This window comes from Glarea lozoyensis, assembly GCF_000409485.1.
Source record: "Glarea lozoyensis ATCC 20868 chromosome Unknown GLAREA3, whole genome shotgun sequence".
In the NCBI taxonomy this organism is placed as follows: domain Eukaryota; kingdom Fungi; phylum Ascomycota; class Leotiomycetes; order Helotiales; family Helotiaceae; genus Glarea; species Glarea lozoyensis.
This window is the reverse complement of record NW_007360998.1, coordinates 2,431,065-2,444,648: the sequence shown is the minus strand read 5'-3', so window position 1 is coordinate 2,444,648 and position 13,584 is coordinate 2,431,065. Positions and strand designations below refer to the sequence as shown.

Genomic DNA, 13,584 nt, shown 5'->3' with positions numbered 1-13,584 from the left:
TACGATCCTGGTTCTAGACATAAGATACGGCTTCTACACTCGGGAGCACGAATGCCACCAAGACTTCTCCCGCATAAACTGGCTTCGGGGCGGGTTCGGAGGCTAAGGCTTCCTTGTATCGTGTCAACGAAAGTATCGGGTGGCCTGGCTTTAAAATAAACAGATGTGCTCCAACGGGAGTTGGCAATGAATCCTGTAGCAACATCAGTTTAGCTGGCTGGATATTACGCAAAAGGCGCTCAGTGTAATCAGAGTCATACTTGATTACATTGAAAATGGCTTCGGTGGTGGAGATCCAAAATTTGGGGGTTTGTGGAGATCCTTCTATACTCAAGAGCCTCGCACAGCACAGGAAATATTGTCCTGGCACAGCAGTGCGAGTTTAGAACTCCAAAACTGCCTTCTATTTTGGGAGAAAACTGAGTGCTGATCCGCTCGAATGGTGTCCAGTTTGCTGAGCATGCAATATTTCCACTAGCTCGACTTGATGAAGCGCGTGCGAGGATTTTACGCAGCTTATTAGCACACATTCCTTTACTGTCTGTTTTTGCTCTTCACATCCATTCTCTTTACCAGAGGGTTTTTTGGTTCCTTTTTCGTTCATTTAGTTACGTCTGCCTTAGGCGGCTCTTCCTCGCCTAAAAGTCTTACCTGCTTCCAAGCAGTATATGTTATGACTTGTCTCTTAAATCACTACTACATATTGCTTAATATCTACGCTTCTAGCTTCGAGTCACTTCTCCTTCACTATTTATAAGGAAAGAAGAACATGTTGGATAGCACCCCGATCATTTAATATCTATCTTTCCACGAGGACTAGGTCAATCCACCTGCATGGTGGAATTCGGTATTGCTTGGTTGCGTACCAACTGACCTCCTTCTCACTCGTTTGTCATCAACATAGTGTTTATTCTTTTAGTTCTTCAAGTATCACAAAATATGTAAGAAATTGTTTCATGATATTTATTCTCCAACCAGCCAGATATTGGACTTGCAAGTCTTATTACCGTGCCCTGCAAAAGACATTCTTTCAGTACGACCAGGCAAAGAAATGTTCGACTAAGATACGTCTTAGTAACTACTGTTCTTGAAGAAGATGACCAAACGTGCCTCCTCACTTACTTTACCGATTAGTCTTCCCGGAGCTATCCCCTGGCAAGTCCCCGCTTCCGTCACATGCACACCATTATAGTACCCCGCGATCAACGTCTAATTTGAGTTGCGCATTCATCATCACTGATCCACTTCTTGTCATGAGTTCCAGGATGAGTGAGATGAATTTTTTATAACTTCCCTTCAATACCTTACATTTCGTTTTTTGCATAAGACACAACTATAGTAATCAATATGCCGCCAACAAATGATCCCAAGAAGCCATTCCATATCGCAGTATGCGGTTAGTCCTGCCTTTCCCTTCACATTATAGCCATATCTCTTACGTCCATCTAACGAGCTACTTAGGTGGAGGAATTGGGGGTCTTGCCTTAACTATTGGACTTCTACATCAACATATCTCATGCACTGTTTACGAGGCAGCCCATGAGTTTGCGGAGATAGGCGCAGGCGTCTCCTTCGGTCCTAATTCGATCCGTGCAATGTCCCTCCTCGACCCATCGATAGAAGAAGGTTACAGAAGTATCGAAACTCGAAACGCCTGGGATTCCAAAAAACCAATTTGGTTCGACTTCCGACTAGGAATGAAGCCAGAGACTTGGGATGAATCTTTTGGAAACCCAGTTGGAGAGGATGGCCAATGGATAGCTGCTCCCGAAGCCGGGCATGATGTAGGCCAGTGTAGTGTTCATCGTGCACATTTCTTGGATGTTTTGGTGAAAATGGTCCCTGATGGGGTTGCCAAGTTTGGAAAGCGCGTCGAGGAGGTTGTAGAGTTACCGAGTGGGAAAATGGAACTTACATTTCATGATGGCTCAAAGGCGGAGGCAGACGCAGTAATAGGCTGTGACGGTGTAAAATCTCGTACCCGCCAAATCATTCTTGGTAAAGACCATCCTAGTACGAACGCTTCCTTTACGGGCAAGTACGCTTATAGAGGCTTGATCCCAATGGAAAAGGCTATTGAGGCTGTAGGAGAAGAGCTTGCGGTAAACAGTCAGATGTATCTTGGTCATCATGGTCATATTCTCACATTTCCTATTGAGAAAGGCAAGACGATGAATGTGGTCGCATTTAGATCTATGGATGGGGAATGGACAGACGAGAAATGGGTTTTGCCTATGAAGAGAGAGGATATGGTCAAGGATTATGAGGGTTGGGGAGCCCATGTCTCCAAGATATTGCCTGTAGGTCCAGCATTTACACACTGGCAGTTATACAGAGGAAAGGCTAATTCAGATATCAGTTGATGGAAAAGCCAGACATTTGGGCTCTCTTCGATCACCCAGCAGCACCTACATATTACAAAAAGAGATTCGCAATGCTTGGCGACGCAGCTCACGCATCTACACCCCATCAAGGCGCTGGCGCCGGTCAAGCAATCGAAGACGCCTACGTTCTTTCGTCTCTTCTTGGTGAGATCAACAGCGTTGATGATATTGAAAAGGCATTCAAAGCATATGATACTATCAGAAGGCCGAGAAGCCAAAGGGTAGTGACTACAAGTCGAGATGCAGCGAGGATATACGAGTTTGAGGATGAAAATCTGGGAAGCGATTTAGAGAAGATTCGGGAGACACTGGGAGAGCGATTTAAATGGATATGGGATGAGGATATGGTAGCGCAGAAGGACAAGGCTTTGCAATTGCTTAGGGATGAAGGTGTAAAGGTGGAATTATGAAAGTGGAAAATTTATATTAATTATCATAGGTGCTTCGTTCCTTATAAAATCTCGCTTGGTCATAATTCTAAGTTAGAGACACTACCGCCGTTCATCGAGCCTAGCTGCCTCATACTCTTTATCTCTCTTATATCGAAAAAAATGGAATTTCCACCACTTGCAGTCTTCTAAAATCTCTGCACTCCTTTGGATTGAATTAAGAACCTTGAATTTCGGCATCATAAGTGCATTTCCACTCTGATTTTGCCACTTGACGCCTATACCGTTAAAATACCTAGATCCCGCTCAATCAATTGAATCATCCCTCAACGCAAAGAGAGCTTCGAGCACATCATCCGTCTTACTACGAATAGCATCATGATACATTGTATTCGTGATGACTTGTCGACAATTCTGTACCAACTTCACCGTTTCCTGCGCTAAACCGTAATCCACATACATATCGTCGATATAAGTAGCCGCATAAAGGGTCACTTGATTCCTGGCCAGTTGCCACTCATCATAGAGATCTGGCCAATCTCCAAATTTAGCGACGATATCTGCAGCAGGACCTATCTTTTGAAGCTCGGGGAACACGTCAAAAAGAAATGGGTATATCATTTCTCCCGAGAAGAATAGAGGGCCGTCTCGGACTGCTGAAGCTGATTGCGGTGATCCAGTGAGCCATTGAAATTCCCTGAAGCTTCTCCCTACCCGATCAGCAGACCAGTTCGAAGAAACACCTTGACAGTAAATGGCTTCGTGAAGAATAGCATAGATGACGTTGTCATCGAATGTCAACGCTCGTTCTATAGCAGCGAGAGTAGGTCGAGAGATAAATTGAAACTGGGCGAGGTCGATTTTGGCACGGAGAATCAGATCGTGTACGAAGTCGAGGCCGCCGTGAACACCGAAGTTCCGGCCAAGAGTTAAGAGTCCGCGGACAGTGAGGACGCCTCCGGAGGGAAGAGGTACGCCGGATTTTGATTTTATGTGAAAGCATAGAGACTGTACTGCCTCTACATCTTCTGGGTATTTCTGAGACGTTTGATTAGCTGCTCTGTATAATCTTGTAAAAGAGGTTTAACCACGTCTGATCGGGTCATACTTTCGTTACGTAGGACTAGTGTAACGTGTGGTATGCTAAAGGGGCAAGGGGATCTTCTCTTGCTTACCAAATAGTATGCCTTGTTTCTCTCAATGACTTTCTGATATGTAGCTTTGTACACTTGATCGGGTGTCCGGCCAATGGGTGCTAAACCTCCACTGGTAAAAGCTTCACGGAGGCCTTGAGGGTGAAATGACAAGTAAGTGAGTACGCAGAACCCGCCAAAACTCTGGCCGAAAATGGACCATTTCTGTGTAACCGCGTCTTAGCTAACTCTCACAAGATCAGGTATGAGATGGTGTTGTACCTTCAACTCGGCGGGATACTCAAGTGTCAGCGTCTTCCTGATAGCCTCACAATCCTTAACAATACTGTCAGCTCTGAAGAGCTTTAGATAATCCGCTTGGCGGTGAGCGTCGCCTTGCAACGCCAATGTTGCTGCTGTAATAGGACTACTTAGACCTGTACCTCTCTGATCCAAATACAGCAATTGATATCCTTTGTCAAGGATAAAGTTCGTTATAGGAGCGTTCTGAGGTGCCGCGCAGCCGAATCCTGGACCACCCTGCAGATAGACAAACCTGAAGAATAGTGAATATTTGAAATCAGAGCGCAAGAACATATGTCACAACCACATATCGTAATTGTGTGAACGTACCATGGTTTTTGTGCTCTCTTGCGGCGGTCTTCCTCGGTAGGAACGGCGGCTGGTTTTTCATGACGGCCGACAGAACGTGCAAAAAGTTGAATAGTGCCTCGTTCAGGATTGGTATAGTCTTTAGGTACTTCAAAGAGAAGTTCCGAGACACGAAGTTTCCCTGGAGTCGCGTGAGCTGATGTTCGAGATAAAGGTGGGGTCATGAAAATGAGGTTTAGGACAATTGCTTATATGTGATGAATAACGCTTTAGAACCGCCCAAGAGCTTTTCCTGAGTGGTAGGAACGTATTGGGCCAAGAAAACTCGAGAGTCAAAAAAGTAGACCACGCTGTCGGCAGCCTTACCTGGAATCAGATGAGTTTTCGTCTCAACCAGCCTTGCGAAGGCCATCTCTAAAGTTTGTTTTTAGTTCAGAGTGTGCGGTGGAATATGTCTAAGATATGAGCGATGAAGTGGTAGATAATTGTTAGCAGATCAATGATGAGGGTGCAAATGAATGTGGTTGAAGTGAAGATCTCGCGAGCCGAAGAAATCACCTCGAGGCACTTTGTGTGTCCTCGCACATTTCTTCATCAACACATCATCATCAATTTTCGCCCGGTTTCTGTGAAAAGCACATAACTGCATGTAAGTCTCATTCATTCAGAACTTGTCCTTCTCTGAGAGGCGCACGACGCTCAAGCTTTTCTTTCGCCCGACTCATTAGGAGCCCAGTCGCACAAGAATGTCTGTGTCGATTTCAAGGGTGGACGAGATGTGCCCATCAGAGCCTCGAAGGCGACGTTTATTATGCAACACAGCAAGGCTTGTTTTTTGCAACAATGTCGCCTTTCCCATAGTCTGTTTGTCCTTGTGTACACGGACTGATAATTCTTTTAGAAAATTGGTTTAAACATCTATCACGTGACTCGCCTCGTTTTTTATCAGATTCTTCATCCATATCAGGATGGCGAAAGACAAGAAGAAAGGGAAATCAGATGGCAAAGCTGCCGCTAAAGCAGAGAAGAAAGCCAAGCAAGAAAAGAAGTCTGAAAAGAAGGAGAAAGTAAAAGCATCCAAGTCGGCTGATTCAGATGCCGAAGATATTGATTTGGACGCTGTCCTTGCAGAATATGCGAAGAAACAAGAACAATTTCTCAAAGTCACCGAGGTTACTTGCGAAGCCCCAAAGGCGCGAGCTAGTTCTACGTTAATTGCATCGCCTGCGAACGACAATGAGCTGTTCTTGTTTGGAGGGGAGTATTTCAATGGAGCTTTAGCCACTTTCTTCAATGACCTCTATGTTTATATGATCAACAAGGATGAGTGGAGATTAATCACTTCCCCTAACAGTCCGCTCCCTAGAAGCGGACATGCTTGGTGCAGGGGCGGCAATGCGGGTGGAATATATCTCTTTGGTGGAGAGTTTAGTTCTCCTAAACAGGGGACTTTCTACCATTACAACGATGTATGCTCACTTCCTTCACTTACTCACAAAACTACTGATAACACATCTATAGTTCTGGAGACTGGAGCCATCAAGCAGAGAATGGACCCGTATAGAGACTAAAGGCAAAACACCTCCAGCTCGATCAGGTCATCGAATGACTTATTTCAAAAATTACATCATTCTATTTGGTGGATTTCAAGATACTTCTCAGCAAACAAAGTACCTCGCTGATATTTGGGTATATGATACCCAAAACTTCATATGGCACAATCCGACCCTACCTCTTGCCACGCAAAAGCCAGACGCAAGATCTTCCTTCACATTCTTACCTCACGAGTCTGGAGCTGTCCTTTATGGCGGGTACTCACGAGTCAAAGCTACAGTAACAGGAAAGCAGATGAAGGGCGGAGGTCAAGCTCAGCGAAATGTCCTCAAGCCAATGGTTCATCAAGACTGTTTCTACCTAAAGATCGTTCAACCTGCTTCCGACGCGGCACCGAACACTCCTCCAACGATACGTTGGGAAAGGCGTAAGCGAGCTGCAAACGCGCCCAATCCAGCGAGAGCTGGAGCCACCATGGCCTACCATAAAGGGCGTGGTATTCAATTTGGTGGAGTGCATGATGTAGAAGAGAGTGAAGAAGGAATCGACTCCGAGTTCTTCAACACACTTTACACCTGGAATATAGAAAGGAATCGATACTTCCCACTTGCTCTTCGCAAAGCTCGCGCTAACCAAAAGAAAGCTGACAATGTGCGTAGTGGACGGAGAGGAAGAGGTCAAGCTAATGAGGATGAACTTCTGCGAAACTTGGCTGCTTTGCAAACTGGCAAAAGTCTAGCAGATGCGGACGACATGGACATCGATCGACCAAGAGAGGAGTTTGATGAACCTGATCTTCCAGCCAAGGAAGTCCTCATGGAATTTCCACATCCTCGCTTTAACGCTCAACTCACTGTCCAAGATGATGTTCTCTATATTTATGGAGGAACCTTCGAAAAGGGTGATAGAGAATACACTTTTGACGAGATGTACGCCATTGACCTCGGCAAACTCGATGGAGTAAAACAAATCTTCCGTCGCGAGCCTGAGAACTGGCTCGGGTCGGAGGATGGCTCAGACGATGAGGACGACGATGATGAGTACGACACCGAAGATGACGAAGACGAAGAAGGTGACGTTGCAATGTCTGACGCTAAACCTCTCTTCACCGAATCCAAACGGAAATCAAAGCAGCAAGCATCAACCGCCGATGTTTCCGACCTCGCCAGTCCGATTTCAAGTACCTTTGATGATACACCCGAAGAGGTCGCTGAGGGTAAAGAAGCTGATAATCTACCATATCCACGACCATTTGAGAGCCGCAGGGAATTCTTTGTTAGGACTACAAATGAGTGGCAAGAGCTTCTTATGCAGGCGCTTAGGTGGAAGGGTATTCAGCCGGAGGGGTTGAGCGTGAAGGAGATTAAGACTAAGGCTTTTGAGATGAGTGGTAAGATCTTCTAGCCCGTATACATGTGAAATGTTGCTAACTGTCATATAGAAGAGAGATGGTGGGATTGTAGGGAGGAGATTACGGCACTGGAGGATGAGCAAGAAGCAGCTGGTATCGGAGAAGTTGTCAGATTGGAGGATAGAGAAGGTGGTGGTGCTGGAGGCGGTGCTGGAAGGAGAAGGTAGGATAATAGGTGGGAAACCGACAACTTTGTAAATACGTTGTCAAAGCTTTTTGGATACCAGAAGAAATCAATCACACCTGTCTTGTTTTTTGAACGGAGCAATATGGTGTATGGAATGTGTCCAAGTATGAGCAAATACAACGTCACAGCAGCTGCTTTTGACGAGTACAAGACAATGAAACCCCATACTTGCCATGTGCCCTTCACATCATCCACACATAAAGTATATTGAGACCCCTATTCGGTTTCCCCGATCTCTGACACCTCATAACTTGCCACCTGTGTATATTTTCACGCCAGTTCATATAAGACTCAGTGCGCCAAAGAAAAGCTCATTTAGATATGCAAAACATTCTGCCAAGACTTTAGACACTGCACCACATATAGCAAACTCGAATCAGAAATACACTTTCTATGTATTGACCGGAAGATGCCACGAAATTTGCTATGTGATTCATCACAAAAGGCAGTATAAGCATGAAGTATCTTGAAGAAAACCCTCAGGAGTCATGTATCATGGGCTTTTCGGTGACAAGTATATCACTCCAACTAGAAAAGGTGCTGTACGACGGGTTAACGGGCTTTTTACCGTGATCCAAGAAGATAACAGATGCGACAAGTTGCTTAAATTTTTTTGGTTTTGAGATAAGAACCAAGACAACACATTTGCTGAATTAACATGGCACCCATCCGTGTTGTAAAAGTTGAAAGAAGAGTTCGTCAGCTTCGAACGGAAGTATTTAAATGATTAATATCTCAATCAGCACTCAATAATGTTCTGCCTCGAGTACAGCTTCACTCATTCTGAAATTTCTCAATTCCCTATCCCTCAATATGGTATACCTAACGCCTATCCCGATGCCCTGTAGCAGACCTAACACTCTACGCACCATACCTAGCAAAGCACTCCTCCCCATGAACCTGCAAACACTCCAGCGCACAACACCTAACACCACACCTCATACACTTAACCCTCCCCCAATACCCACAAACCTCACAGAACTTCCGAACCGGTTTCCCTGTCCCTTCTCCCTCTAGATACCCCCCCTTAGCCTCCACATAACTCAGTGGCGGAATTCGCATAAGCGCATCCAGCTCTTCTTGAGTAGGCAACTGTGGGATATAACTGACAAGTAACTTCTCTCCGTCGCGCTCGTGGGGTTTGGGACCGGGTTCGGAATCGTCGAGGATGACTTGTCGACTGGGGACTGGTGGTGGTGGGGGTGGCATTACTATGGTACTGGCTTTTCGGACGGATGTAGCGACGGGATCGGTGGGATTGGGTTTCTTTTTGTGACTTCTTTTGCCAGTGCTCGTGAGATGTAGTGTGGAAGGGGCTCGGGGAGCGGGTGTGAGAGGCGCTGGGGTTGGAGGAGCCTGCGTTGCGGATGAGGACGGTTGGGAAGGGGCGAGAGCTTTGAGAGCGTGGTAGTCTTCGAGGTGGTTCTGGAAGGTCTTTTGGGAAGTTAGGATCTTGCGGACTGCTGAAGAACTTTTACTGGTTCCTGTAGAATATATTAGCATTTTTGTTCCATCTTGAATAGCTTGGGTTGCGACGCACCTCGAGCATTATCTTTGGATTTCGCAGGTATCGGGATAAAGGCATCTCTCATGTTCTCCCGTTGTAGCTCTTCTATCTCTCGCAGAATCTTCGCATCTTGTTTCGCAGTTGTCTCATGGGAAGAGGTCGTCAGTTGGTTACGGGCGCGTTTGCGACCCGGCTGCAAGGCTGTGACATTTGGGCCGGTATCTGGGACATAAGCCCATCCGGGAGCTGCTATGGATTTGCCCGTTGGTACGCATTCGATTACGCCGAAATTCATTGTTATGTATACGGATGGGAAGGCATTAGGTGTTGTTGCATTAAGCTTGATGGTTCAGGTTGAGATATCTCGCATGTGGAGTTCTCGGAGGCAAGGCTACATGCAAACTTATACTCGGATCCAAAAGGAAGGCGAATTTGAAAGCATCGGACTATAGGTGAACATGGTCGCAAGATGGTATCATAATGTACACTGTAGTATCTGGTATCCATTCTCCATGCTGCAGCGCAAATGCAATTAATAAACGCGCACTCTTTTTGTACAGATGTAACCTCCCTGGCGAAGCATTTTAACTAGTCCAACGACACAACCCCCAGCCATCCTTCACCTTATGCATGTATATCTTCCAGTCCGTAATTCAGCTCTCATATTGCTCCCAATTTGATCTCCTCAAACCTTCTCCAATCAATCGATCATTTCTTCTTGAGCTCAGCAAGCTGTTCCTCCAAGGTTTGCACGTAGCTATGGACGCGTTGAACCGAAGCTTGCAAGCTCTGCCAGAATACAAAGTTAGCATGGCTTCCTCAAACTCTCAGGTATATCGGGAGACCCCGTGTTTCGCTCTGGTATCATTTTCCTACTGTAGAGAATTCATGCGAGTAGCGACGAGTAAATCAAATGCAAAGACGCACATAAATATCCTCCGTCAACAACTCATTCGACACCCGGTATTCCTCGAGGATATAATAGTAGACACCTGCACCAGCCAGCGTGCTACCGAGTAAGAAGCCGAAGAGTCTGTTATGCCATACCGTATTAGCAGGTGTTTTTTGTAGTGTCCGATTCCTCTATCATTGCATTCCTAGCAATTACAGTACGCATTCGAAATCAACCGCATGTAGTAGCAACTTACCCTCCTCTGAAAGCTCCTACTGGCTTCCTTACAGGTAATGGTGTAGCTATCTCTGCGAGAGTTCTTCTTGTGGTATGAAAGCTTCTAAAGGCAGGTGTGGGGTTGACGGAGGCGCGCGCGCGCAACGTTGGTGAGAGGAAGCGCGATGCCATTGCTGTGTAAGATTCGTCAATATAACGTATGGTTTCTGATGGGAGAATTCGATCCGTACCTCGAAGTGTGAAAGTGAGTACGTTGGAAGTTATGACAAAGAGCTCTGGGGGCTTGTTGTGATTGTGAAGTTTATAAGCTCGGTTCCCCGGATCTTAGGTTGCTGGGGATGAAGCCACTGAGGCTACAAGGCTTAAACACATGGCCAAATAAGGTCACATATCGCGTGGGCTTTTGCATTCAGCAAGATGAATAGGCACTTAATTTACTTTCCTCATTATATTTCATATGCGTCAAATTTAAAAAGGATCCAATTTCATTATCATTGACCAAGGGGTATAGTCAACCAGAGGCCACGAACTAAGAAGTCCAAACGCTTCTCAGGGTCGCTATCGCAGGAACTACTTAGTACAGGTTAAAGAGAGAATTTTACGCAAAGCCGAAATACCCATTTTACAACTCATCGTGAATCTCGGCATCAGCAGCCTCAGTGGCTTCACTTGCAGCGCTCTTCACGCTCTCGGTGGCCTCCTCAGCGGCGTCCTTTGCGGCCTCAGTAGCGGCTTGAGCTTGCTCAGCCATAGATTCAACAATTGGCTTCTGTGCCTCATCCTCAGATGGCTCCTCGTAGCTAACTTCAGCGGCATATTTACCATTCTCCTTGACGAACTTGATGAGATCCTCGATGGAGCGGCTTCCGCTGTATGTGATTGGGTTGGTCTTGTCTCCAGCCTTGAAAAGCTTGATGGTTGGGAAACCTTGAATCTCATCAGGTACGTCGTTAAGAGTAGCATCGACCTTGGCGATAGTGACCTTGCTGTCAAGGCCAGCATCAACGTAGAGACCGGCGAGGATATCGTATTTTGGTGCAAGAGCCTTGCAGTGACCACACCATGGAGCGTAAAACTCAACCAACACATCCTTGGTGTTATCCAAGACGATGTCGTCGTAGTTCTTTGCGACAATGATCTGGACTGGACCTTCTTGAGTCTCTGGGATTGGCTCAGACTTCACGCTTGGCTCAACCTTGCCAGCAACGAAGTCATCAACAAATTTTCCAATAGTCTCGGCAGTGATCTTGGCCTCTTGGTCGTATGGGAACTTCTTGTTGTTGACGGTGTCCTGAATGGCAAAGGCTGGGAAGACGTCGGCCTTCAAGTTCAAGTTACCAGCGTGAGCACCGAATGCCTTGGCGTCGATGGTTGCGAAGCTGATAGCCCCACGGTGCTTCTCAGCAACGTCCTTGAGCTCGGCGGAGAAGCTGTCACGCTCCTCAGCGGTCTCTGCGAAGATGTATGCCAAAGGAATTCCAGTTGCCATGTAACCGGCATAGGTGTCTGGGCCAACCTCACCAATTAGTGGTATCGATGCTGTCTTCGCGAATTTCTCAATAGCCTCCCCACTGAAAGTCTCAGTGAAGATGCTCTTGCCCTCATCGAAGGATTTGTAGAGAACCAAAGAAGGGAATTCAACGCCCTCGGCCTTGGCCAATTCGGCATCATTGCTGGCACCGAAGAGATAGCTGTCACGGAGTTTCTCCGCAACTTCTGTGTATGTGGTATTGGAGGTCTTGTCATCTGCGGCAAAATATCCAACGAGAACGACCTTATCCTGGATCTTGAAGTCCTCGATCGTGTCTTTTGTAAGGAGGGAAACGGCTGGAAGTGACTGCTTGGTCATGTATGACACAATCCTAAAATATCAATTAGCAAGGCTTTGTTGGTTTATAGAAAAATTGGAACTACGTACGCTGGCGCTTTGCGAGCACCTGAGTAGGCATTGACGTTGTCTGGGCCGCGGAAGACCTTTAATGTTGGGTACCCCTCAACCCCATAGCTCTGGCAGAGATCTGCCTCTTCTGTGCAATCAACCTTGGCAAGCTTGATGTTCTTCTCCTTCAACGTTGTCGCGGCCTCCTCGTACTCTGGTGCAAGGGCTTTGCAGTGTCCACTGGTGAAATAATTAGTAATCTCCTTAAGGACAACTGTCATGAGGGGTAGACTTACCACCATGGCTATAGCAAAGGCAGTACATTAGTAAAACTCATATCTGCGAATTGGACGGAAACTTACTGCATAAACTATAGTCTAGTTAGCTTCAGATCTATATAAGTGGCGACTTGCGCATGGCAGTGAGGAGACAGGACTTACACTCTGCTAACACCAAATCATTGCCCTTGACGAAGTCTGGGAATGTGTCTTTGGTAAGAACCTCGACATCTGAAGCTGACGCGACAGCTGCAAATGCCGCACTGAGTGCGATAGCTTTAAAGTTGCGCATTGTCGTGTCTTATGATGTTGAAGGTCTGCAGGTAATCTGTTAGATGCTTTTATAGTGGTGGACAGACAGATTGCGACAGGAATGCAGAGAAAAAGAGATGGACGAAGTCGCAGGAGGGATTGAGAAGTATATTTATAACCACATACCTTCGAACTAGGAGCCGGAATGAAAGTGAATTGTTGTAGGAAAACGTAGCCGTGAATTGATGGGTTTGAGGCGATGTGGTCCCTTTATTCGAGGCTGATCAACCAAGCCGACCGGTTCGCTAATTTTAGCCGGGGAGGACAGGGCAATTTGATAAGCTGGGGGGCAATAGAACAGGTGTCTTCAACAAATGAACCTTTCCTGGTGGGGAAGAGGCAACGAGCTGTGGAAGATGGATGAAATATGACCCGATAGTGAAGAGGAATTCACACAATATTACCAAGCTAATGCAACATTCACCGATATTGGACAAAGACAGAAGCTGTTACGATGTCACCTGGGATACAAAAAACTATCGATGTGGCCATTGCCTGGAGCTATTCGACATCGAGATTGACCTTTGGCAGCAAGCGCTATAATTCTGGATGATCAAAGGACACAACCCCTGCTGCTCTTCGCTCTCTACATTATCCCAAGGAAAAAATAACTCCTCAATGAAAAGAGGCTATTCGCCAATCTTCCGGTAGGAGTCTGATTGAGAATTTGTGGAGTTCAAGCTCTTCGTTGTAGGAAATGTGTCTTCAATAGACGGTGTCGGGCCCTCCACTCCGAGGATCTTATGGATCATCAGCCTCACCCCGCAAACGCCTTTCCATTGTTATCACTTCAATACCATTGTCAAATA

General features: G+C 46.3%; 6 protein-coding genes across 6 annotated transcripts; 2 read left to right on the top strand and 4 right to left on the bottom strand.

The window, feature by feature from the left end:
• Nucleotides 1–1,347: 1,347 nt before the first annotated feature.
• GLAREA_00796 (FAD/NAD(P)-binding protein) lies at nucleotides 1,348–2,794 on the top strand (the record flags this gene model as incomplete). Its single annotated transcript, XM_008085554.1, has 3 exons — nucleotides 1,348–1,396; nucleotides 1,462–2,300; nucleotides 2,360–2,794. The coding sequence occupies 3 exons, from the start codon at nucleotides 1,348–1,350 to the stop codon at nucleotides 2,792–2,794; spliced, it is 1,323 nt and encodes a 440-aa protein (XP_008083745.1).
• A 285-nt stretch (nucleotides 2,795–3,079) lies between these two features.
• On the bottom strand, nucleotides 3,080–4,742 carry GLAREA_00795 (alpha/beta-Hydrolase; the record flags this gene model as incomplete). Its single annotated transcript, XM_008085553.1, has 4 exons — nucleotides 3,080–3,811; nucleotides 3,949–4,131; nucleotides 4,189–4,462; nucleotides 4,540–4,742. 4 exons carry the CDS (start codon nucleotides 4,740–4,742, stop codon nucleotides 3,080–3,082), a joined length of 1,392 nt encoding a protein of 463 aa, XP_008083744.1.
• A 744-nt stretch (nucleotides 4,743–5,486) lies between these two features.
• Nucleotides 5,487–7,650, top strand: GLAREA_00794 (Kelch motif; the record flags this gene model as incomplete). The annotated part of the gene is made up of 3 exons (XM_008085552.1): nucleotides 5,487–5,987; nucleotides 6,040–7,462; nucleotides 7,514–7,650. 3 exons carry the CDS (start codon nucleotides 5,487–5,489, stop codon nucleotides 7,648–7,650), a joined length of 2,061 nt encoding a protein of 686 aa, XP_008083743.1.
• Nucleotides 7,651–8,531: 881 nt separating this feature from the next.
• Nucleotides 8,532–9,472, bottom strand: GLAREA_00793 (HIT zinc finger; the record flags this gene model as incomplete). Its single annotated transcript, XM_008085551.1, has 2 exons — nucleotides 8,532–9,154; nucleotides 9,211–9,472. The coding sequence occupies 2 exons, from the start codon at nucleotides 9,470–9,472 to the stop codon at nucleotides 8,532–8,534; spliced, it is 885 nt and encodes a 294-aa protein (XP_008083742.1).
• A 413-nt stretch (nucleotides 9,473–9,885) lies between these two features.
• On the bottom strand, nucleotides 9,886–10,477 carry GLAREA_00792 (uncharacterized protein; the record flags this gene model as incomplete). Its single annotated transcript, XM_008085550.1, has 3 exons — nucleotides 9,886–9,966; nucleotides 10,105–10,210; nucleotides 10,326–10,477. 3 exons carry the CDS (start codon nucleotides 10,475–10,477, stop codon nucleotides 9,886–9,888), a joined length of 339 nt encoding a protein of 112 aa, XP_008083741.1.
• A 451-nt stretch (nucleotides 10,478–10,928) lies between these two features.
• On the bottom strand, nucleotides 10,929–12,755 carry GLAREA_00791 (Thioredoxin-like protein; the record flags this gene model as incomplete). The annotated part of the gene is made up of 5 exons (XM_008085549.1): nucleotides 10,929–12,168; nucleotides 12,225–12,425; nucleotides 12,482–12,489; nucleotides 12,548–12,555; nucleotides 12,626–12,755. 5 exons carry the CDS (start codon nucleotides 12,753–12,755, stop codon nucleotides 10,929–10,931), a joined length of 1,587 nt encoding a protein of 528 aa, XP_008083740.1.
• Nucleotides 12,756–13,584: the final 829 nt, after the last annotated feature.